This window comes from Biomphalaria glabrata, chromosome 1 (genome assembly GCF_947242115.1).
Source record: "Biomphalaria glabrata chromosome 1, xgBioGlab47.1, whole genome shotgun sequence".
Lineage (NCBI taxonomy): Eukaryota > Metazoa > Mollusca > Gastropoda > Planorbidae > Biomphalaria > Biomphalaria glabrata.
This window is the reverse complement of record NC_074711.1, coordinates 79,606,165-79,632,833: the sequence shown is the minus strand read 5'-3', so window position 1 is coordinate 79,632,833 and position 26,669 is coordinate 79,606,165. Positions and strand designations below refer to the sequence as shown.

Sequence of the window (26,669 nt, the reverse complement as noted above, 5' to 3'; positions counted from 1 at the left end):
TTATCACTACGAGCCATCTACAGTAGATAGTAGCCTACTTTACCAAAAAAAAAAAAAGCCCGATAAACATTCAGATCTGCTTTTTACATTACTATCGTCTTGCAAAATATCGCTTTTGAATTTTTTAAGAGGTTGAGATAAATTTAGATCTATATTCGCGCGGGGCCTATGAAAGTACGGGGCCCACTGCGGCCGCATAGGTTGCAGTAGCCTAAGACCGGCCCTGATACAAATGATATAGAGGCGCGATGGCTGAGGGATAAAGTTCTTGGTTTCCGTAACTGGTTTCGGGTTAAAATTCTGGCGAATCCTGGGATTTTAAATTTCGGTATCTTTAGGGCGCCTCTTGAGTCCACCAAGCTATAATGGATTCACGGTGCCCCCGCTGCGGGGAAGAAGACGAAACCGTGCCTAATATTCTGTTTGACTGCCCCAGACTTGCCGATCTCCGTCTCGACAGGTCTGGGAAACCCAAAATTATCGACCTGTATGGTGACATGTATGCACAACGCAACACAGAAGGGTTTCTGTCCAGGGCTTTTGCAAGAGAGGATTTGAGCCTCTCAAGCTCTCACTCAAAAGGAGTTTGATGATGATGATGAATGGATACCTGACATAAGTTGTGGAAAAGTAAAGGCGGTTGTATTGGCCACATGATACCCTCTCTAACCGTGGACCACATAAATAGATGACCCTTAAATCATCTGCTCCATAAATCGCAAGGTCTGAAACGGGTACTTTACTTTACTGAAAATACTAGATATCTAAAATTTTCCAGAATGGAGTGATAAAAAAAAATAATAATAAAATAAAATGCGATCGGATACTAATCTTTGTTTACTTCCGTTCAATTCGATATTTTTTATGCTTATATGATAAAATTTACCTTCCAAAGGTAGACCATTTGCAGATTACTAGATGTAGATCTAGATCTAAATTAAATTTATAGACTATACTACTATAGATTCGAACATTGGAGATATATTACGTTATTCTAAATCTAGAATTTCTAGATATTATATAGATCTAGATTAATATTATAAATATATAGAGAGTAAAAGAGAGTCTAGACTGAGGTCAAGAATTAGAATTGAATAGATTACTTATTTACTACACTACCCACCGGGGGGGGGGTCGGGGGCATGCACTAGGCAGTTCATTCATCATTGATATAGTCTATATAGATCTATATTATTGTACACTTTAATAATATCTCTCTAGTCTTAATGTCTAGTGGACATTTGATTTAACATTAAACTATAATTCTAGATCTATTATTTTACTATTTAGACTCATGATTAGTATTACTATTTATAATTTTTAATATTTAATATTAATATTAGTAATTAGAATATCTACGTTTTTTTTATCTAGGTCTAGAGATCTACTGATCTAGTGATAATCTAGTCTTATTACTTAGAGTCTAGACTTAGATTTAGATTCTAGATTCATCTTATCTTATATAATACAGACGTTACTTCAAAAAAGAAGATGATTACGTCCTACGCGTAAGCCGCCATGCATTCAGTCATGCATATAATTAACCAATGACTTAAATTCTGCTAAGTCACAAGTCACTGGTTTTCCTGGCTAGCTCAGGCAACCCATTCCATATATATATATGTATAGTTTTAGTGAAGTTACTTAGTAAAAAATAAGTTAGTTAAACTCTCATAGTGTCAAGTGTCATTATCATATGATTATGAATATGATTAGTAGTTAGTACTTTCAATATTTATGATGAATAAAAATCATTAATTAAATTAATTATTGAGTCTCTAGTCTATATCTAGAATCTATACATTGATTGAGTCTCATTGAAAATTGAATCATCATATGATTAAGTAGAGAGGAGCGGTGGCTGAGTGGTAAAGCACTTGGCTTCCGGGTTCGAATCCTGGTGAAGACTGGGATTTTTAATTTTGGGATATTTGGTGCCTCTGAGTCCATCTAGTTCAAATGGGTACCTGACATTAGTTGGGAAAAGTAAAGGCAGTTGGTCGTTGTGCTGGCCATATGACACCCTCATTAATTGTGAGCCTCAGAAACAGATGACCTTTACTTAAGTAGCATTGTTTTTACAGACTCTTTTCTAGATCTAGATCAGATCTATCGTTCTATCTTTATTTGTAGCCTGTAACATCTGAGTGAATGTTTTCTTCTCTTGAGTTGACTAAACTCTGCAGTAGTTGACTGATTTTTTCTGACTTTAATCTTTAGTGGGTTCAAAAATTAATTGTATCAGAGCATGTGGTTTGCTCTTAATTATTCAAAAATAATGTCTGTTTGGACTAAGGTTGACTTAAAATCCAAAGCGAATTCTAGTAGTAAAAGGTCCAAAACAGAGTATCTAAATCTAATTTGTTCTTAGAATCACAGTTATTAATATTTTGATATTTTCTATCATCACTTATTCTTTCTCTTCTTCTAGCCTGCTTTTTGATGCTGAGCTGTGAGCTCTTTTGCAGACTGTGCCAAGGAAAAATAATGTGTGTTTTTTTTCAGTTGTTCAGCACTGCTGAACAGAGTGTTGGTTATGTTGGGCTGTAGTGGTAGTTATCGTATGCTTGTGAAGTTTTATTTCCGTGTTTTGTTGTGAATAATATTGTGTGTGTTTACAACACGCTTAGTTCCCGTATTGTTCTTATAGCAGAGAGAGCTTTCTAGCTGTATAATCTGGGTGTGCTACAGTTTCACTGTTTCCCTGTTTTAATGGGTGTTAGGCTTAGGGCTATGATGGAGCGTGTAGTCTTGAGCTCACCCTTGGAGCTGTGACTGATTCATGAGTCATTGTAGTATTTGAAGCTACCCAGCCATATGACCGAAATTGAATGTGCATGTGTGAGGTGTGTTTAGTGTAATTAACAATGCATTATTTAATTACCCATGATTTGTATTTGTTAGGAATCTTATTTATTAGTATTTAGCTCTAGTATTAAATATTGTTCTTGTTTTGCCTAAGGTGGATTAGAAAGGGGCATTAAAAGAGAAAATGGTTTACAGTTTCATAAGAATGGACGCTGGATTATCATCAGTTATAAATTGTTTCCTCTAGAGAGGCCATCACAAAAAGTTTTTTAAGATAAAATTTTATTATAAGTTTTTCAGATTGAAAACAGAATGATGATCATCTGCATGAAGTGGACATCTGGCATACTCTGAGTCTTAATCCTACATTATTCAAGATGTTTCGTTCACGGGCCAATGAGAAGGACAGGGGTGCAGAGGCTGGGGTCAACAGAGAAGTTAGTGTGCCCTTGGTTAAAACACAAGATGGAAAGGAATTTGACCCTAAGGTAATTACTCATTAAGCTTTCTTTATGTCATTTTGGCATATATATATATATATATGCTCTCCTTTGTTTTATATGTTCATTAGTGCTGTCAGAGTGCAATTTTAAATGGAACCTGTCACTGGAATGATCCTCTTATCATTATCAATCTTATAAATACATTAAAATGTTCCTTCAAAGTTCTACGAGTATCCATGTGAAAATCTAGTTGTGAATGTTAAAACTCCATTTGTCATTGGCCTTCGTGGTTGATTCCGGTAAACTGTACCATGCCCCTAGTGGTACTATGAATGATGTTTGATATTTATTTATATTTGTACTTATTTCCTATTACCTTTGCGAAAGTGTGGGCATTCAACCAAATTGCTACAGAGCTTTCTCAGCAATGTCTACCTAATTAATTCCAGGTCAAATGTATACATTTTTTATCAGTCTTAAAGTAACTGTATTTTAATCCACCCGTCTGACATAATTAATTAGGTAGTTTGGTTTAAGAGATGTATTCAATAAGCTTCTATGAATATTTTCTTTAGTTTCAATTGTAGCTGTAAACCAAACTTAATTTAGTATTTTTAGTTTTGTTAAGGCATATAAAGATTTAAGTGAAAACATACATTACGCAAAGATAAAATTGAATATAAATTTATCAAACTATGACATATTTAAGCTTGTGCTATATATATATCTATCTATATATCTATATATTAGAAGAAGAAGTATAGATATATAGCTCCTCCGTTGTGGTCAAAAATGCGCACATTTCTCATTTTCTATGGACTTGAAGATGACTGTCAAGTCCAATCCGCTTACGTGGCATGGATAGATTTGGTCTGTTGCAGATAGACCTGCTTCTTCTCTCAGCTTTTTGTTGGTTTGGCGCTCTTCAGCTTGTGCTAATGTTAGATTAACTTGTATATATTTAAAGTAAAGTTACACTTGTATGACTTAGATTTATCATATGAGAAATCAAACATATATTTACAGACTTAAAAAAAATAATTATTTGTTAGTTGTTACTTTTGATGTATATTCAATTCAAACATATGTGACTAAGTGTTACACACAACATTAACAACATTCACTTCAATACAAATCTTTAAGCAGATACAAATGTCCTATCATCTTGGAATGTTTTTTTTTATACACTTCTTGCTTGTTTTATGTATAGAGGACAAGACTCAGACAAGGAAAATTGTCTTTTAATTGTAAACCTTTCGCTAACTATAAAAAGAAAAAAAATACTGTATATGAGCTCATTTTGATTCATTGTAACACTTTTCTTAAAGCGCAAGTCTTCCAACAATAATTCAGTGGCTAGTGGGATTGAACCTGAGACGGAAGAGGTACTAAATTTATATTTATGTGCATTAGCCAGCGCCTCAATTTTATTTTTTTTCAAAATTTTTATTTGGTGTCCTTTTTAACTAATGCACTGAAATTACTAGAAGTTTTTTTTTTAACTCAGTTTATTAGTTGCAACATATATGTTGTTTTCACTTTTTAATTTTCTAAACACATTTTCTAATCTTAAACAAATACATTTTTGCATTCTTGTATTACTTGTCTTTTCACTGGTGACCCAAAAAAAGATTTAATAATTGGCCTAAAATTTACCTGTCTAGAATCACATTATCAATGTTGTCTTTTTGATTATATAATTTTTTCCCCCTGAATTTTTAAAGTTAGTATTATAAATCTTTTTGTCTGTAATAAAATTTTATTTTGGATGCTAGAGTTTAGATTTTTTAAAGTGACTAATATAATTATGTTTAGAATTTAATTTTCAATTTTTTTAAAAACTTCTCTTCCCGATGCATTGTGACTAATTAAATTAAATCATCTAACAGAAAGTTAATTAAACATTAATTCTAAAAATCAAGAATTAATATCTGATCAATAATGTTTGATTTAAAAATAAAGGATTTCTTTTCTTGATTTGAAGTCTAATTTATTTTTGCATTTCATTTACTTATTGTATTATTATAAAATTAAAATACACCACTAAAATACACTAGTACAATTTTATATAATCTATAGAAGATACGGTGATGTGTTCTTACTTATACATAAAAATCTATTTAATATTAAGATATACTCTAAATTTGTGTAGATTGATGAAGTATTTTTTTTTTCTTTTTTTTTTTCAAAATCAATTGTTTCTCTTCTAGACATTTTCATTTTTAATTTGATAAAACTCTGTCCTATTCTAAAATATATTTAATACATTTATTGTAATTTAATTTAAGTTAAAGAAATCTTTATAATAGATGTTTAAAAGCTTTTTCAATGTGCCAATATATTGCGCTTCAGAGCCTTTGAAAACAAACTACATTCTTAGCCTAATTTTGTAGCTGAGTTGTCTTTATGAGTCATCATTGATTGCTGAATGTGAGTGTCATGTCATCCACAAATTTGTAACTCACACAGGACAATAGTTTCCTTTGTAACTCAATAGGAGAAAAGTTTTCTTTGTAACTCACACAGGACAATAGTTTCCTTTGTAACTCGCCCTAGAGATGAGGTTTAATGGAACTCTAGCAAAGGATGAGGCTTCAAAATATTACAACCCAGAACACAAATTCAGCTTCTAATCTATGGATTGCATTATTTCGATAAACCTTTTGAATGAGTTTTGTTGAAGTAATATTGTGTTGGATTAAGAGACATGGGGGCATGGTGGTGTTAAAGTATTTCAATGATTGGTGTAAGCTCCACTGCAAATTTAGTTCAGTTCAAATTTGGATGTAACTTGTAAGTTGGGGGAAAATGCCTGCTAGTCCTTGAGCAAGAGCTTTGACCCATTGGCTATAGAAACAATGTGCTTTACCTTATCAACCCATGAACTCAAGGGACTTGAAATTGTGAGATAACTATGACAAGTTTTGATAGTATTTAGAACTTTCTCTAAAACGTGTTCTGAATTCGATCTATTATTACATTGATTGAATTTCTTCATTATACTAGACAATACTTCGTATCTTGTAATAGTTTCACAATTTTTCCATTGTCAACTTTGTAGCCGTTTCTTTTAATGGCAAACTCAAGTTTACATTAGCTGGACACACTACGGCTTTGCAGTAATGTTTTACTTCAGAATAATGTTTTACTTTGGAGCAATGTGTTACTTTGAAGTAATGTTTTACTATAGAATAATGTTTTACATTGGAGCAATGTGTTACTTACTAAATCTGGATAGCTTTGTTTTAGATTAAAAAAAAACAGTACTTGTCAAGACAGTGATAAAAATGAAATACATTTTTAATATAGCATTAATTAATAAAAAAATAATAACAAGCCTTAAAGCTAGAAGGGAAGCGATGACTGAGTGGTTAAATGCTTGGCTTCCGAACCTGGGGTCCTGGGTTCGAATCTTGCTGAATACTGGGATTTCGAATTTCTGAATTTTTAGGATGCCCTTGAGTCCACCCAACTTTAATGGGTACCTGACTTTAGTTGGGAATTGTAAAATCGGTTGGTCGTTGTGCTGTCCACATGACACCTTGCTCGTTAATCATTTTGCCATAGAAACAGATGATCTTAATATCATCTGCCCTATAGATCGCAAGGTCTGAATGAGGACATTTAAAATCTAGAAACTTTCCAAATTTTAAAATCTTGATTCTGCTTTATAGTATCTATTTCCATAAAAAATGTGCGATTCTTAACACACACCAACAGAAACCTTTACATCAGTCCTGCACTAAAATCTTTTTGGACGTTTGCCCATGAAGTCATTAGGTCAAGGTCACTATTGACCAGTTCCTGTTGCTCAACTTGTGTTGCAAATTTCTTTATCTACCCATCTCTATTATCCCACCTCCTCACTTGCCGTCTCTCCCACCCCCTCCCTCCCGCATTGCTGCCCCTCCCTGCCTTATCTGGGTTCAGGAGAGATGAAAATATCAAGCAGTTTGTGATTATCAGTTTTTTTCCATCACCGATTTGCGATTTTTTTTCTTTTATTATTTTATTGCGTGGAATATCCAGTGGCTATAAACAGGAAGTCGTGGCGGGAAGTTCCGGGCTGGAAGATTTGCTACCTAACATTTCTGCTATCTGATCAGCTGTCACAGAAGCGTTCTAAGCAGTGCGCAGGGCCCTGGGCGAGCGTTCTACATAAGGCCTGGAGCCCTAAGCGTAGACAATATATATATAGCCTACATATATATTGCATACCGTACATCATCTCGATTTTGGGCTCTTCCGTCTTTAATGCTGTAGGCCTTATTTTTACAAATCATAGTATCTTACGTTGGTACTGTACGTACTATTGGCCGTTTGACTACATTGCGTGATTATTGTAATCATTCTGCGTGTAAGATTTAGGAATAGTCAGCATAATTAGGTATGCAACCAGCAATCTTGGGAAAAGAATCTTGAATGGGCCAAACGTATCAAAGACACATTTTAGCTGCATTGATGTTGTCGGGAATAATTCTCAAAAAGAAAATCTTGAATTCTGCAGACTAGTCCATTCCTTCTAAATCGTGTGAATCTTCTACATGTAAATTCTGCACGTAAAAATTTGTCAAAATGTATGCGGCACCTCAACGAATCACCGTAGTTCTATAGCCGTACATTATTCAAGTTGTATAGAAATGCCAGCAGTGAAGCATACGCTTCCATATGTTCAAATCTTTTTTTCCATTGAGATATGTTTGATCTACTATCACTAAGAAATATCCTGCTCTGAAGGACTCCTCCGGCGAAGATGTGGACTCGTCAATACTCTCATAATCAAGTTGCTTTCTTAATTGAGTCTTGAGTCTTCAACCTTGAATTTCTGATCTATGTTCATTTCGAACGCAGTTTTCATTTGCTGTGATCAGAGAATCAGAGAATCCGGTTTTCCGTTACTTTCTAAAAAATGACAAGGTCTTGCTTCAGGCGTCTCGATTCTGCTTCCACATCGCGGCGCCATGATATTGGTAATTAATTAATTTAGTTTGGTAGCGAAAAAAAAAGGAAATAAATATAAAATTGTTGAGACGTGTTGCTGTAAATATGGGGTTCTTCCCTTTTGATAGTCTGTAAGAGGCGAGAAATGTACCTCATCTTTGATAAGATAAGGGTTGTACAACGTGAAGGAAGAAGCGATAGGCCTGCAACCATTGACAATATAGCTTGGCCAAATACTTTCACTGTGGATGGATTTTTTAAAATTTCAATTTATTTATTTTGTGCTTTTATTCCTGAAATACAGTAATCAATGTGATTATTTATTCTACTATTCAAGTTTAATACATCGTAGTATTAAAGTTTCAGTAGTAGCTTTGTGTTTATTCCATTCTATTCACGGATCCCCGGCGTACACGTGATTGTTGTATCACCATTTCTACAAAGCTTATCTCTTCTCACTCTGTCTGTCTTACTGAGACAGTTTCTCCCACTTCCCAGTCTCGGATCAAGTTGAAATTCCGCACAATTATTCATTGCATATGACAATACAGGAATCAATAACACAAATAATTAATCAATTAGTGTAATTAATGCATTTTATTTCATATCGAAAAAGGGGGTTAAACGTTGCATTATTGAGATGTATTGCAGTAATAGTGCGGTTCTTTCCATTATTACAACTAGAACTACAAAAATGAAACGCCACAAATCGGTCACATTTATTAACTTAATTCACGTGACATGGTTGTACCACAGTAAAAATAAACAATGTTAATGAAAACAGTGCACCCCTAAGTGCCGCTCTGCCTTAATTAACTGTAAGCTTGTTCCTAGTTGCCCATTGCGCAGTGAACCGTTGAAAGGCTTGTAATAAAGTGTTGTGAATATCAGATGGTCCGTCCACACTTGTGATTACATCCTCGGCTGGGGCAGATTCTCCAGCGCGTGAAAGGCCAAATGGCGAACAGAGGAACAAGCGTAACCATTTACCCTTCTGTTATGAATACAATATGAGGGCGTGCGTGTGTGACAGCGGACAGCGCCCTTTCCCCTCACACTCCCCAACCCCAAGTGCATCTCGTCCACGCTGTTAACTGTTGTTCAAATGTCGGTTGCTCTGTATGTCGCCATTGTAAGATGGATCAGTTGGCGCTCTAAATGGAACTCTTTTTTTTTTAAATAATTGTCAGGAAGTGGGCTCCATTTCAAGTCTGTTTTTGTGTTTTGAAATGAAGTTTTCTGCTTTATATTCGCGTTGATGTTCGTACTGGGGAGTCTGATTTTTAGGGAAACACGGCGATCGTGTCTATCTGTCTGTTACGTTGAGATATTAAAAAAATATTTTTACTATAAAATGTTGAGTTTACCATCAGCTGTTGCTTGATCCTTCTTGGTACAGCTAACTTTGCTATTCCGAAAAGCGTACTCATTTGAATAATGTATGCATATTGTAGGCCCTCATACATAGATATATGTATACGCCGTTTCTTACCATTCCTCCAATCAGCTTGCGATATCTTCATGGGTTAAGGAATCAAAAAGTTGAAAACTTGTTGGACGAATATTTTGAAAAAAGTCTCTAAGGACTTTCCTAGAAACTTGACAGATTACCTTTAAGAAAATTAACTACCAAAATGGCCATACTATAAAATCTCTGGTTTGACTGTAGTAATCGTTCAAAATTAGAATCATCTTAAACTTTAGTTTGTCTTACATCTTTGATCTCGAGCACGGCTACAGGGGTAGTCACCTCCCTCGACTCAAAGGTTTCCTTGTATTCAGTGTACGTACGGTACATGTGCGTGAACTCATGGGCTGGACTGGGGGTAGTAGAAGAACTGGATTGGGTAAGGCTCACAGTATCGAAGGATCACAGGAAATAAATAAAAGGAGAATTTCTTAGACCAACATTATTCTTCATAAAGGAGGAATTGATTGAAAAACCTCGGTTTGTTAATTGTATTCATACAATTGAATACTTCAGTCATTATCACTATTATCTAATTCATATCTTCAAAACGAAGAGTGTATAATAGATAACACAGTAACCACATGTTTTATTTTTGATATATCTGTAGTAGTTACTTATGGTCCAGTCCAAACATTGGTCACCAAATGACGGACTAAGTTACATATTATTTACAACCTACTTTGTAACATTGTTATCATTACGGGAATTTTCATTTTTTTTTTAAAATTTTAATTAAAAACATTTTAAATATAACACATTAAGACTCCTGCCCTTCCATGATAATGTCCCCTACCGCCTCTTCACAAGAAATGTCTTTTAACAATGTTAATCGCCCTAACTCAAACTTGCCATTGGGATTCACTACTTCGTCGTCCCGGACACACGGGCCAGTGCGTAGGAGTATTTTTTTGAGAAGCGGGAGGCTGAAAAGTAGTCTAGATGAAGTCAAAAATATCCAAGTGTAGTTCTCCATTGTTCATATTCCTATCCCGGACGGTTCAGCTCTCATGCCGACCATTGATCAATGAACGATTCAGCGCGAGGAAGAGCGATAACTTTACGCGCCCCCCTATCTTTAGCTTTCACAGCCAACAGGGGAGGCGAATGACTGTAAGCCTTTGGAGCCGTGGTCCTGGTTATTCCCCTCTCCTTTCTCTAGATATACAAATATATGAAAAGTTTTGAAATTGCATCGGTCGTGTGTGTTCTTGTGCAGTTTCCTCTTGGATTAATGATGAAACCATTGGAACGACGAAAGCTTGTTGTATACTCAGACTGACACTTGGAATATTGTGTTTTTTTTCTGCTCATCATTGTCTGCATCTTTGTGAGAAATTCGTAGGTTGTGGATATAATAGAGAACAAGGAAATATACATTCTGAATCCGTGATGGTGTCCTATTAATTCTGGTCAAGGTTTGCCCAAGACAGAGAAACGTCTTCTTTTCATTCTTGCTGTGTGGATTTATTTCGAACTATGCTTCTCTTTTTTCTCTCGTGTTCCCATGTTTCTTTTCATTCTGTATCTTTTTTTCTTCTCTTTTCCTTACATCTTTCTTTTACATGGCTTGGAAACAATTTGTTTTAATTATCACCATCTACACAAAACTCCGACAAATAATTTAGATAGCGCACGAATCTCAAATATTAATCTAGACTTTAAACCGAATTACGAATAGAGTTGTCTCCTAACGTCTGTAGAAAATAGTTCTCATGAACCCACTAATGACGTATTATCTCATTTCCTCTTCCGGTCTTCTATTGCTACATCCACTAATTACGACAATTATCTTTAGTGAAATGGAAGTTGAGGCGTTAGAAAGGCAGAGCACGCACAACGCAAACACACACATGAAGCAACTCAAAAAACAGATATCACCTTTAACCCAATTAGTTCTCTAGTTTAAACTTGTTATAAATAAATACAAATAAATATATAGTACCATGTCTGGAATGTGAACACACGATGTAAGATTTGTTTGCAACCAAACGCTTTGAACTACTTTGATTTAGGTCTGTCTCTCCTAACTGCACACAGGTCTGCTGCACACGTTTATATATCATTTGCGCGGCAACTACTGAACAACGAGGACATTCATTCTCATTCGTGCCACTGTGTCCTGGTGCTGAACTAGTGCTCCTACAAACTGGTCTTCACTTATTGTCAATATCAGTTTAGTTATCATTGCATGGTTCATCTTAATGCGGCGGTTCTCAACCTACTATGCTCGGCGACCCCTTTTTACAATACCCCACTTAGCCGCGACCCCACCCCCCCTCGCGCACTCACACAGCAATTGAAGAATAGACAATAACAATCCATTTTTTCAATGGTCTTTGGCGACCCCTGGCAAATCGTCAATCGACCCCCAAAGGGGTCGCGACCTACAGGTTGAGAACCCCTGTCTTAATGCCATCAAATAATTGAATGTATAGACCCATGAGTTTGAGTAGACTCGAACTTTTGATAAGAACGATTCACTGATTTAAAAAAACAAAATAGTTGAAATCTTTACTATTCTCACTCACATTTACTGAAGGCTATTAACTGTTGAGGTTTTAAAAAAAAAAAAAACTCTGGGCGAAAGTGAGGCTTCTGACATCCTACAAGTCATGAATTAGCTCGCAGGAACTAACAGAAGGCCTATAATGCTCATTGATTTTGACAGAAATTATAATTTCTATCTTTAAAAACACAACAAAACAATAAAAAAAAAATTGTCAATTTCCTCTTCTGGAGCATTTCCTATCTCCCTTTGCAGGTATCACATTTCTTCTAATTTGTGATTATTATAACTTTTTTTCTCTCTAAACATGCTTTCAAAATTGGTTTCGTTAACGAATAGCCTGCTTCCCCATCTTTCAACGAAGCCTTTATTCCACTGTCTGAACGAAGACTGCACTCCCCACTTTGTGGTCATCTGTTTCAATACCGCCTTTCCTTCCCCTTAGGGACGTCCTACTTCTCTAGTCTGGCCACTGCAGTCAAATCGCCCTTGCTCACTAGGAGTGCGTCTTGAAAGTGAAACGGACATCTCCAATGTACGCGAACTAACGTGACAATTAGATGATCTTTATTTAATTTCTCAAACAAAACCTTCGTTAATGTTAAAGCAATGGGTACGTTGCTTGTACCGTGAGAGTTGTGAGTGGTATAACCAGTTAATTATACATTTCATGTCTCGTAACAACATTTATGTTCTATACTTTCTTAATTCCTCGACTTATCCTTTTCATTTCTTCCACGAAATAGTACAATGTGGTGTCATCGATTATGGTGCTAATATTGTGGTGTGGTGTCATCGAATGTGGTGCTAATATTGTATAAATGTTTCACAAATATTACTTTGTCCAAAACTATGCGAGCAGGCCTACGGTACGTAAGGAACACAACAGATTAATGTACATAAGAAAACTACCCAACAAGCGTTATGAGTACTTTTTTATTTACAGACAAAAAAGGGGGGGATCGTTTCGTCTAATATTGCCGAATATTGGCTTCAATAACATGCAGTCAGTCTACAGATCTGTAGTATGATGTGTGCACTTGAATAAGCAGGGCACATACCGGCTTTTATGGCGTCTACGTCATCATTCTGTGTCTCGCGGCAATGTATTTTTATAAGCTCAAGTGCGCATGTCTATAACTTAGAATTACCCTACAATACTAGCTACTTATTCTCTAAACATTTAGACCATGTAGTCTACTAGTGAGTCCATCCATGGGGGCCAGAATGTGTCCGCTGGGCATCACGTTTCCTTTCTTGGGACTCTTGAACTCAAGCTAGACAGAACTAGATGACGTTGTTTGTAGCTCAAAAAGAACGTGATGCAATCTCTTCATTACCATTCTCTCGGGAACTGCATATCTTTTATTGAATTCCATTGTACTCGGCCTTGTCCTGTTCATCCTTCTCACCAGACTTACCATTTTCCCGCCCCTCTCACGTCTGAGTGACCAGCAGCCACGTCATTATCTGCCTGGGAATGTAAATGGGTGATATTATTCAATCGATGAAGGAAAGATAAAAAGAGTACATCGCTGAGGTTCTGTCTTAGTAAAATCGTTTCTTAATAGCGTTAAGCTTGTTTACCATAAAGAAGTCGTGAAATCATTTCTTGATAGCGTTAAGCTTGTTTGCCATAAAGAAGTCGTGAAATCATTTCTTGATAGCGTTAAGCTTGTTTGCCATAAAGAAGTCGTGAAATCATTTCTTGATAGCGTTAAGCTTGTTTGCCATAAAGAAGTCGTGAAATCATTTCTTGATAGCGTTAAGCTTGTTTGCCATAAAGAAGTCGTGAAATCATTTCTTGATAGCGTTAAGCTTGTTTGCCATAAAGAAGTCGTGAAATCATCTCTTGATAGCGTTAAGCTTGTTTGCCATAAAGAAGTCGTGAAATCATTTCTTGATAGCATTAAGCTGGTTTACTCTAAAGAAGTCGTGAAATCGTTTCTTGATAGCGTTATGCTTGTTTGCCATAAAGAAGTCGTGAAATCGTTTCTTGATAGCGTTAAGCTTGTTTGCCATAAAGAAGTCGTGAAATCATCTCTTGATAGCGTTAAGCTTGTTTGCCATAAAGAAGTCGTGAAATCATTTCTTGATAGCGTTAAGCTTGTTTGCCATAAAGAAGTCGTGAAATCATCTCTTGATAGCGTTAAGCTTGTTTGCCATAAAGAAGTCGTGAAATCGTTTCTTGATAGCGTTAAGCTTGTTTGCCATAAAGAAGTCGTGAAATCATCTCTTGATAGCGTTAAGCTTGTTTGCCATAAAGAAGTCGTGAAATCGTTTCTTGATAGCGTTAAGCTTGTTTGCCATAAAGAAGTCGTGAAATCATTTCTTGATAGCGTTAAACTTGTTTACTATAAAGAAGTTCTCCTTGTTGCGTCTGAGATGCGATTAGAAAGTAACTGTTGGTTGTAGCTTCAAGACGAGGCGGACTAATGCGATCCTCAGGCTGACAGCAAGTACTCGTGTTCAATGTTCATGAATTCTCGCGCTGTTGGAGAATTTACATGTTCAAGTTTGTTTATTTTGCAAATACATTTGTCGCAATTCTTAAATTATTACAAGATTTTGCATGTTATAAGACCTTTATCGTAATGTTAGAATGTTGTTACATTTGTCTATATTTGAGACGTTCTATACTTATTTTTAAAAAGCGTTTTACGGGGAAAAAGATGGAGGGCAGTGTTCATCCTGATATAAGAATATCGTTGATAGTACACTATATATAAACACAGTCCATTTAGACCTATCAGTGGATCTAAAGCATGGAGTAACGTGCTATTTGCAACTAGCACATGTGATCCATTATCATTCAAATGCAGTGGCGTCGCGAGGGGATGAGAGGAATGCGGACTGCACAAGGTGACATCCAGTAGATGGTGACACCGACGTAATAAAGTGTCAGAAAAAAACAAACTGTAACACTATCTGTAATACCTGCTGTGACTTCTGTAACATATAATAGCTAGAACTACCTTTTGAACAATTTAAAATGTTCGAGTATTTCTGCCAGCGTTAACTAGATGTCGCGACATGGTCTATCACAAGGCCTTGCGCTCGCCCTAGGCGCTAACCTCTACCTGCATTGAAAGAGTTACGGAAGTGACAGCCCCCTTAAACAGATTGGCCGGTAACTAGTTTTAAAAGCTTGTCTGGCGGCATTAGCTGTAAGTTCTTCTTGGTCTATTATCCTAATTGATGTCAGGACAACAAACACCTCAGGTGCATCCAGATAACCGCTCCAGGCATCGTTATCATGGCACCGGACAGTTTCGCTTGTCTCCCCATGAAGCTGATAGTTAACTTTCTGAGTGTCAGAATAGTGCTCACGTGAAAAGAGGAGGGGAATTTGTATGAATTATATTTTAATATCTGCTCTTTAAATCGGATGTTTTGTGATGTGCCGCCACGTCATTTCAAACTTACATTGGACAGATTTCAACCATTTCAACACTGCGATTGAGGGGCTCAAATAGTTAAAAATCCATTTCATGGTTGGGGCTGAAAACTGGATCCGAGTTATAAATAATATTGTTACAATAGAATGGCAATACTATGTGTTGTGGAGTGTGTATGTGTTTCTATGGTGACGGCGAGAAGAAGTTATCCATAAGTTGGTAGTTATGCTGTGTAATAGATGCAAAATAAGCAGCACTGTCGTAAGCTGTCTTGGTTACACCAGACCAGTCATGAATCACAGATTGCCAGAGTGAAAAGACCTGTCTTTTTTGTAATGAGTTGGATGTCGTCTAAAATACCATTTCATATTATTTCTGAAGTCTTCTACATTTATTTCATTTAATTTCAACTTAAATTTTTCTATATTCTAGTAAAATTGTTATTTAGTACGGTACTGCTCACAAAGATGTCAGTCAATCTCTAACAAATTTAATCACATAACTGATCCAAACTAATTGATACAATTAATATAAGCTTTGCTTTTTTAAAAATAGTATGTTTTAAAAATGTTTTTCTTGTTTAAAGTTGTAACCACGATAGTTTAATTAAAACTTTAGAAGCTCTTAATTCTGTGTAGGCGTGTTTTGTATGGCTAAGGAATTCTGAAGTAACGTTTGACTAGAATTGAGGCAGACGAGTAGATACCAATGGCGAATGAAAGTCTGAGACGAGAGACAGATCCGCTCGAGCTTATTCTATTGTCAAAAGTAGAAGTTTGATATACCTTGAAATATAATGACTTCTGGCAATTTCATTTGTGTTTTCACAAGGATTTACATTGAAACTGAAAACTAAATATTTGTGCATCAAATTAAAGTTGAATATGATTAAATACGAACTTTTCAAGCTTTATTCAGATTTGTGTAAAAGCCAAAGTTATAGTTTTTTTTTGCTTTTTTTTTTTGTTGAGATTACCTTACTGTGGATGGCGGATTAAGAGTCGGTTTGCAATAAGTTTGTGCCCCTTGGAGTATCCTGTTAGTCTATGTATCTATACCAAATACTAACCATTTAGGGATGTCTGCGTCTGACCAAACGGTACACTCCTCTTTAAAAAAAAAGAAAAAAGGAATAGACCACAGTTTGATTTGATCCTCACATTGAATTAACATACATTTATGTTCTGTATGGGTGCCACTGTAAATAGCCCCCCCCCCCTGGAGATTTTTGCCCTTCACATCGCGTGCATTTGTAACATCTGTGAGCAACATTTATCTGTTCTTTTAGTTCTACTCTCCCCCCTCCATCCCTTTCCACTTAGAGCTCTAGACTGACCGAGCCTTCCATCCATTCTATCTCCGCTGTCTATATGTATCCATCCCGTCACATCCGAATCCAATGTAAATACACAAGTCACGTGATAAGTATCTGCGTATCGCTTCACTTGAGAGGGAAAGTGTATTGATGCCAATACCATGGACTGGGTTATCAGTACCTAACCTGTCTATGTTCAGCCATGGCCGAGAGGGGCGCGGGTGGCGGGAGGAATCCATTTTTAGCCTCCTAAGAATTTATCGAAGAAAAAAAAAAAGAAGCCAAGCCATGCACATGTAGCTCGAACTTGACTAATCTTGGTAACCCGGAATGTACACTGCGTGGTCTGTTAGCTATCAAATACACTTTTGGCTCCTGTTCTTCTAATGATGCGAAAGGTTCCTTTTGTTGTTCCTGCATCTTCGAATGTTGTTGTTTTTAGTATTACCCGTAGATAAGGATGAATTAGTTACGCTAATGTATGATTAGAGTCGGGTGTGTCTAAGGTTAGGGTTGTGTCATTCTTAATCGTGGTGCAAAGGCGGCTTTTCTTAAGGGCGAAAAGGGGCAACCGAATAGGGCCCTGTGCTTGAGGGGACCCCGTTATATAAAGTTTTTTTTTTTTTTCATCAGACCATCAAACTGTTACAATGATTTTGGGCGGTGACTGTATAGAAGTAAAATCTGATGACCCAATATCTAATTGTATACCGGGATAGAACAAACTTCTTTTCTTTTTTTCTCAAAATAAAATAATTTAAATTTCCAAGTGGAAATGATTAAATTAAAGAACACACAATTAACTTCGAGCACTAACACTTTATGTTAAATTCATTAATAAATTCACAGTAGTAGACTTAACATGAAGCTTTAAAACTTGTAGACTCACAAGGTCGCCTCATCTATTTATAGATTTTCAAAACTCCGTTAGAAATTGACATCGAAATATAGGTACAAAAACGAATTATCATCCCTATATTATTCAAAGTACTAGTAGCCATTATATATATAGAATAGGCCTATATCTATCTATCTATCTATCTATCTATCTATCTATCTATCTATCTATCTATCTATATTATATAAATATACACCGTTACTATTTATAATTATTCGTTACTTTTCATAAGCTTGGGTTTTTTATGTCGTTTCAATCCATCAATATTCTACATTATGTATTCATTTGTTTTATATCTCTACATTACACTCAGTTAATGTTGATAATATTCAATAACAGTAACAAAACGTTTTACATTTCTGTGAGATAAGTATCTGACAAAAAAATAAGCTTCTTTGATATATATATATATATATATATATATATATATATATATATATATATATATTCTCAGACTTAAGTGTTTTTAATACCTCGTCTGACGACCCCCCTGTAAAAATTATTTCATAACACAGAACTCTGGGGTAACAAAAACGAATTTAACATCCTGTCCCTTCTGATACCCCCCGCCCCTCCGGATATAAATCTTCTCCTCACTAAGTGAGTACTCTGAGCTGCTCAACTCACCTGCCGTCGATTCAGTGTGAACTTTTTCATTCACCTGGGTTTACGCAAAGCGCCCTCTCGAGGCTTTGAAAACTTGTTCAAAACCAGTGTTTTTTTTTTTGTTTTGTGAAGGCTAGCGAGAGAGTTTGGTACACTTGATATTAGTTATACCATTGCCGATGGCCCATGTCTATGTAACCGTGATGCGATATCAAGTTCATTCATTTATGCATAGAACCTTTGAGGATTTGAGGCTGAGGCCTGCAGCGTTTGGCTTCCGAACCGAGCGTTCTAGGGTTCGAATTTCGGTGGAGGCAGGGATTAAACCATAAGGCCTTGAAACAGATGACATTTGCACTATCTGTCATTTATAATTGAACCATGGAACCTGCTAATTAGAAAGGCTGATAATTAGATTGTTTTGTTATCAGGAAAAAACACATTTTAGGAGGCGCCAGTTATTTTATACTTTTATTACGCTAGTTGTTGTTTTTTTCGAATTATTGATATAAAAAACCTTCTTTCCTTTCAAAAAAGTTGATTAAAATGTAACGGTATAATAGAAACTAATTAGCATTAATTTTTAACAACCAATCGTAACATAAAAAAAGGTTCTTCAACATCTTACTCAATAAAACAAAGAATAAACAAAACGTATTTTTTTTTTAAAAGTCTGGTTTAACTCTTTCTTGCTTTTCAATTGAAAGCAAGTTTTCATTTATCTAAATCTCTTTTTTTTTATTTAAATCTCTTTTTATCTAAATCTCTTTTATCTAACGTTTTCGTTTATCTCAAGTTTTTTGTTTATCTGCTGAGTGTTTCATCACCTGAGATCAACCGTCAAGCATTACCAGCGGTCAAGTGGTAGGATTTGTTTTTCAAGAAGAGAAAGGGGGAAAAGAATGTGCCCCGCAGGTTGGAAATGTTCTCGCTCTGGTGGAGGGAAACTCTAGTTCTCTGGTATTCTTTGCAAAATTACAATTATCAACAATGAAGATATTGACTGTAAACTTAATAATGAAAATATTGTCAAGGATGCTAAATAAAACGAACTCGACCTACAAATGGAATAAAAGAAAAAAAAAGTTCCCCCTTTCAGACCTTGTGGTCTCTATAGGGCAGATGATGAAACGACCATCTGTTTCTGTGGCCTACAGTTATCGAGGGTGTCGTGTGTCCAGCACAACGATCAACCGCCTTTACTTTTCTGGAACTAATGTCAGGTACACATTAGAGCTGGGTGGACCCAGAGGCGCACTAAGATCCCGAAATTAAAAACCCCAGTCTTCACCAGGATTCGACCTCGCGACCCTAGGTTAAGAAGCCAAACGCTTTATCGCTCAGCCACCGAGCTTAGGAAATTTGATTCTGAAGTGCTAAAACAAAAAGTAGAATGGTGGTTGGTAGATCTAGTTGAGATGTGTTTGAACACACTGTTTACTTCAAATGATATCCGTGAGAAAGCAAAGAAGAGAGCGAAGAGTATAGAATAAGTTAATCACGCCTTTTAGAACAAAAATCTATATTACAGAAAGCAGGGCACAGGCCACGTCCTCAAATTCACTCCAAGCCGTCTCTTCGTCCGTTTTTTCTCTAGCATATTTCCGTTCTAGCTATTTAATGTACTGTCGCGCCACTAAGGAAATACCTATAATATAGATATATTGTGTTATAGCTTTTAAAACCACATAGCCTTTAAGCACTTCCTTTACCCTGCACTGTACTCTAAGGGCAAAAAAAAAACCCTGTTTATATATATTTTTCGCGCCATAGTTGAAAATTTAGGATGAATGCAAAAATTGAACAGATATGATTAGATCATTCATTAAATCAGGATGAACAGGGCAGCTTCTGCAGTGGTCAACCTTTTTGTTTTGTAAATAAACATTTAAAATCGAACATCATTAACATTTTTACAGCCTTAAAATTTTGTTTCCACTTTTACATCTGTGATATGCTTCTAATTGTATTTATAAGTGTGTAGACGTTTGACTCGTTAAAATGTTGAATAGGACAGCATATATCCCTGTGTAATATCCTGGGCTAGCACACCAAATTGATAACTAGATATATGTCCCAATAGGGACTACTTAGAATAGGAGAATGTGTGTTCCAGTCTCTACCACAACCATTGGCCAGCTGAAATCTTCCAGATGGCAAAGATTGGATTGGTCCCAAAAGATACCATAAGAACAAAACATGCATTGAAGTCCCGGTCGTCATACCTAGACTCACTTGTTTGCTTCGCTATTCCCCCTTGAGACATGCGGCCAGTAGAACGTGACGTGATTGTACAGAAACAAAACATAAAATATTGTTTTACGGCCATAGTTTTATTCCTCGGATTGCCTCCCTTTATTCCTGCGCGAGACCGTAATCATTTTTGACGTAACCTCATCGACTGCTTTTTAGTTGGCGATTTTCCAAAATATTTGATCTAAAAATTTGATTTTTTTTTGTTTTGTTTGAAGCCGGCCTTAACCTCGTCTTTCTACATGATTGCCGAGCTGAAATGAAAACAATAGAGAAAAGCCGTGACCTTATGTGTGTATGTGTCAATATGGCGGTCTGCTCGTCTGCTTGCAACAGGGTCTCTCTTTTAGTCTTTCTCAATATTCGAATAGTTTCTAAGCATTACAACTCTCAACCTAGTTGCAGCGGACTATTTATCCTCGCGGAATAGTTTCTAAGCATTAAAACTCTCAACCTAGTTGCAACAACCTAGTTGCATCGGACTATTTATCCTCGCGGAATAGTTTCTAAGCATTAAAACTCTCAACCTAGTTGCAACAACCTAGCTGCAGCGGACTATTTATCCTCGCGGAATAGTTTCTAAGCATTAAAACTCTCAACCTAGTTGCAACAACCTAGCTGCAGCGGACTATTTATCCTCGCGGAATAGTTTCTAAGCATTAAAACTCACAACCTAGTTGCAACAACCTAGCTGCAGCGGACTATTTATCCTCGCGGAATACTAAATAAGCTTAGTTTAATCCAGCGGTTCTCAACCTTTTAAGCTCGGCGACCCCTTTTTACTATCCCCCACTCTGCCGCGACCCCCTCCCCCAATAACATACACAGCAATAGAAGAATACACTAAATACAATCCATATTTTCGATGGTCTTAGGCGACCCCTGACAAATCGTCAATCGACCCCTCAAGGGGTCGCGACCCACAGGTTGAGAACCCCTGGTTTAATCCAAAGCAAATAACTCAATTTGTGAACCTCAGCACGCTGTTTCTCTGTAAAAAAAAATTCATCCTCCATCCACATGAATCAACGAAAGTTCTGAAAGAGTCTTCTGAATGAGAAAGAACCAAAGGACTTGAAAAGATAGCGCACGTTTGGACTGCTATTAGAACGCTTGATGTTTTCAGATTAAACTTTCAGTATTTTCGTTGAAGCTGTACATCACTTTGAAATTTCTCACTGTCGTGTATTCCTACACCTCTCCAGCTGACAACTACATCTAGTCTCGGGCATAGCCAGGAGCTCAACGGAACTGTTGGCGTGAAACTATTATTTAATTCCTTCTAGATGAGATGAGGGAAGTAAAAACAAAAAAACATTAGGCCAGTTCTGTGCATGTGTGCATATATGTATGTGTATACGTGTGTCGCCGAATTATTTATACACTGTCGAGGTAATAATAGCATTACTGATCATATCAATTCATCACTTAGCCCCGCCTTTATTATATCACTCCCCCTACACCACCCCTCCTCTTTTTTTCCTCACATCCCTTTTGAGACTGGATCATGCACAGGAAGAGAGAGAGAGAGAGAGAGAGAGAGAGAACGATGTAAATGAAACACTATTGATCAGCCCAATGACCAGACTTCTAAAACACACACACACACACACATCTTTTCGTGTAAAAAAAAAAAGACAAGTAGTATTTGCTGACCTAGTGTCTGAACAAGGGGAAAAGGGGGGGGGGGGGTGCAAATCAAATTGCTGTGGGGGGAGACAAAGCTGCATGTTAAATGATACTTCAGATTGGATTGAGCTTTTCGTGGTACGCAAAGATAACCTATCCACCCCAAGCTGACCAAATCATCTGACCGCTGATCTCTTGTGTTAGAGAACGTGAAGAAGCCTTGGTCAAAGTTAGCCACGTAATAGCGGGATTTAGACTTGCCACTTTTTTTCCATGCCTGATATATCTGAACTTTATTTGTACAAAGCTTATATCAACTCACTGTGTCTAGTAAAAAGTTTCTAAACATTATTTCTCCGACACCCTGACATTTTGCAGAATGATTTCTTTTACTTGACAACACACCAAACAATGATAAAAAATAACCAATTAGTTAATTAACTATTGGTAATTACTAATTTTGTTTGGCATCTCGAACAAAGGCAAGACATTTTAGGTGACAAGTGTTGGTTTAAGCTGAATTAATCTATATAAGATTTACATAAAAATGGAAACAAATCTTAGATAATCTATCTATCAACTTAAATCAACTTTAAATTTAATAAACAAATGTTGTTGTTTTTTAGATTGAATAATTCCAATGATACAGATATAGACCTTTAAATCTAGACTTAGAAGACAATGCGCAAAAGTTTCTTGAATATGCATCCACTGTTAAATTTCTAGGAAAATCGTTAGAGCCGTTTTTGAGATCAACGTTCAGACTCGGTCCTGGCTAAATCCTTGGCTTTTCCCCGGTTCCAAGAAGTTCTGACTTGAATAGAGATATTGTATTTTTATGTTGTTTTTGTATTATAATAATGCTTGAAACGGTCTCCAGCTATTCAATAGATTGCTCTCTGATCTTCTTCTATGTTTCTACCGTATAGAAAAAGTTTTCGTTGCCAGTGTTTTTTTTTTCTCTCGTCTGCTTGTAATCTCGCTAGCTCCATCCATGCGTCCGCGCGTTTAACATGGCGGCTTACATCTTCGATCTCATTCTTATGTCGTGCGCTTACCCTATCGTGGTCATTTCTCGGTGTAATCTCTAAAGGTCACTTGCTCCCAAATGATCTGTCGTCCTTCCACTGTCCGGTTGTCTTGACGTGTCCGAAACATGGGGCGCCTCTCTAAACCCCCCCCCCCCCCCGGCGTCTCCCTCTCCTCATGGTTTGGCAACACCACTGGGCCAGTGTCGGGTGTTTCCGGTTCGTCTCTTGTTTGTTCAGGCCGCTTCCAGTGCCGTAACGTTCTGATTGGATGGCTAGGTGTAGACAGCAGAGAGTGGATTGAATCGTAGGTCAGTTGGGGGTCGATAGAATGAGTAATTTGTTTGGCCTCCTTCCCTTCTCTGTAACAGCATGAAAAATAACATTTGATGTTAGTCTATCTATCTATCTATCTATCTATCTATCTATCTATCTATCTATCTATCTATCTATCTATCTATCTATCTATCTATCTATCTATCTCTAACCATCCATCCATCCATCCATCCAACCAAGCATGTATCCATATATCCATCCATATATTCATTGATCCATCCGTTCATCTATCCATCCAACCACCAATTCATCCATCCATCTAACCATTCATCCAACGAACCATGCAACCATCCGTCTATCCATCCATCCAATGCATCAATCTAATGCATCCATCCATCCATCTTTCTTTCTGTCTCTTTGTCTGTTCGTTGGCCTCTAGCCCTGTATTTCTTTCAGTCTTTGAGCTATTCCAACCAATGTAATCCATTTCTGTTTCTTTCTACCACTCTCCATCAGCTCTTAACAACTGTACATATAATGACATTAATATATATGTATATATATAATATAAAGTTCCCCTTTCAGACCTTGTGGTCTATATATGGAATACAAAATCTTTTGCTTTAGATCAGGAGTTCTTAAAGTTTCATTGAAGGCTACCCCAAGTCCCCAACTATTTACGTTGATAATATTTGTATGAGTTAAGTCACACACTACTTGACATGCGTTAGAGATTGTTTGAGATTGTTGTGAAAGCCCCATCAGATCTGTTTCTCCCAAGGGGATACACTGTCGTTTGTCTCAACCGACAGTGACCCCAAAGCAGATGTGATAAAACAACAACAACAACAACAAAATCAATTTCGGCCATTATTAAATCATTGGATTGTGATAAAGCAGTGGGCTTACATACTCCTTAACCATCAGTCTGTGTTGGGTCTGTGTTGAGAACAAAGTTATATGAGTTTAATAAAATGTATTCTTTGGGTTTCTATGTATTAAATAAAGAACACCATTTGGATATAAAGTATGTTGTGCTGTTGTATGTTGTATGAAACTCCTGAACTCTGTTGAAATAGATTTAACAATAGACTTCAAATATATATAGTTCGTCCATCGTGGTTCGATGGTGACCACTTTGTCATGCAGGGGGCTGAGGGCTTTGCACTGGGGTTTTATGCCTCCTCATGTGGCTGGTGAAACCTATGTGAGCACGGAATGTTCGGCTGCACACTGGGCAGGTTATTCCAGCTGGAGCTAGTGTCATTGGCCTTGCTTTTCTTCTCTGGCGTTTTTCTTCTGCCAGCGTTGTTCTCTTTTCCTCAGCAACATGTGCGCCAGTTTTCACAGCGCGACGCCATGATGCTCTGACATGTGCCTCTGTCTCCCAGGTGCCTGGGTCTGGCTGCTGAACGCCTTCATAAAAGCTTTGAGGGTGTCCCTGAAGCGTTTTCTTTGACCTCCTTGCGAGCGCTTTCCTTCGCTTAGTTGGCCATACAAGAGTCGTTTAGGGATGCGGCGGTCTTCCATTCTGCAGACGTGTCCTGTCCATCGCAGCTGGGACTGCATCAGGATTGTGTGTATGCTTTGCAAACCCGCTCTTCGAAGGACTGCAGTATCTGGTATTTTGTCTTGACATTTGACATTCAGTATTTTTTTGTTAGACATGTCATGTGGAAGTGGTTCAGTTTCTTTGCATGTTTCCTGTACACTGTCCACGTTTCTGAGGCATAGACCAATGTAGGGAGGAAGACAGCTCGATAGATCACTAGCTTTGTATTTGTGGTGATACCTTGTCTGTTCCAGACGTCTTTAGACAGCGTGCCATAGGATGCACTGGCCTTGGCGATACGCAGGTCGATTTCATTATCGATCTTTCCGTTTCTGGAGAGTGTGCTGCCAAGATATGTGAATCTGTCCACTGCGTTTATATCATGTCCATTTACCTTGATGTTTGGATCCGATTAGGCTTTCCCTGGAGTAGGCAAATATAAGATTTCAGTCTTTTCTTGGTGTTGATGGTAAGGCCAAAGTCTGAGCATGCTCTTGTGAAGTCACTGACGATGCTCTGCAGATAATTTTCAGAGCAGGCATTTAGGGCACAGTCGTCAGCAAATAACAAGTTCTTGATTGATACTGACTTTATTTTTGATTTTGCTTTGAGCCGCCTCGGTATTTCCTTATATAGCAGGGAATAGTAACATTTTAAATGTTTAACATACTCCAGCAATGTTTAAAAAAAGGCTACATTTGTTAACTACGGAATAAATTTTTATAATATAATGAATTTGAATTCTCTTTGTAATTTTCTTTAAAACTATTTTTTTAATGGGTCTAGCTGGAAAAATCGTGAAATTATTGTTGGAAATGACCACATTGCATGTTACATATAAAATGACACACTGTATATATAGTATACTATTCTTTGATATGCACAATGTGTATGCATTGCTGGCTTCGTCTGGGTGTCGGCTCTGTTGACACTGTCGGTGAGGCAAGAATGTGTTTATATCACTGAGATACTTGCTTGAACAGGTCTTCCCAGCATCTTTACAATCATCAGATAACGCCGTCTGCGCTGGCTTAGCCATGTCCGCCGGATGGAGGACAATCGTATTCTTTATGGTCAGCTTGGGACTGGCTCAATAAAAAACTGGTGGTCCCCACCTCCGATGCGTGGATATAATGAAATGGGACATGAAAGCAGTGGACGGTGATGCTGACAACTGTGAAAACCTAACCCTAGGACCTAGACTGCACTATGTGGAGAGAGATGGTGACCAAAAAAGCTATGGACTGCGAAAAAGCATTGGCCTCAGCTCTGAAAGAAAAGCATGCCAAACGAAAAATGGCTAGCTTCCTTTACCCCCAAAGCGAATACCACCTTAACCCGCGATATATGTAAACGGGACTGTCTCTCGAGAAGTGGGCTCCACAGCCAGAAGAAACAAGTGTTCTGCAACCATAGTCGTTCCACGCCTGAAGGAGGGCGAGGCAAGGGAGGCAGTGTGTGTCCTCGTGACAGTTGATCTCTGAGTGACACTAGCGTTCCAAATAAATTATATTTTTGGGACCCGGGGGGGGGGGGGGGGTCGAG

General features: G+C 37.2%; 1 protein-coding gene across 4 annotated transcripts in view; it reads left to right on the top strand.

Annotated features, from left to right (window-relative positions):
* Window positions 1-850: 850 nt before the first annotated feature.
* LOC106063124 (myogenesis-regulating glycosidase-like) overlaps window positions 851-26,669 on the top strand; it is a 50,504-nt gene continuing 24,685 nt past the window's right edge. For 2 of the 4 annotated variants that reach the window (XM_056017634.1, XM_056017638.1), the window contains exon 1: window positions 8,868-11,078. Coding sequence is in view for 2 of the 4 variants with exons in the window: in XM_056017623.1 (XP_055873598.1) it covers window positions 3,186-3,296; window positions 4,580-4,636 (168 nt within the window). In the remaining 2 variants the exon portion in view is untranslated. Of the gene's footprint in view, window positions 896-3,100; window positions 3,297-4,579; window positions 4,637-8,867; window positions 11,079-26,669 lie in introns of those variants that run through there. The other 2 variants (XM_056017623.1, XM_056017627.1) reach the window with 2 other exon arrangements.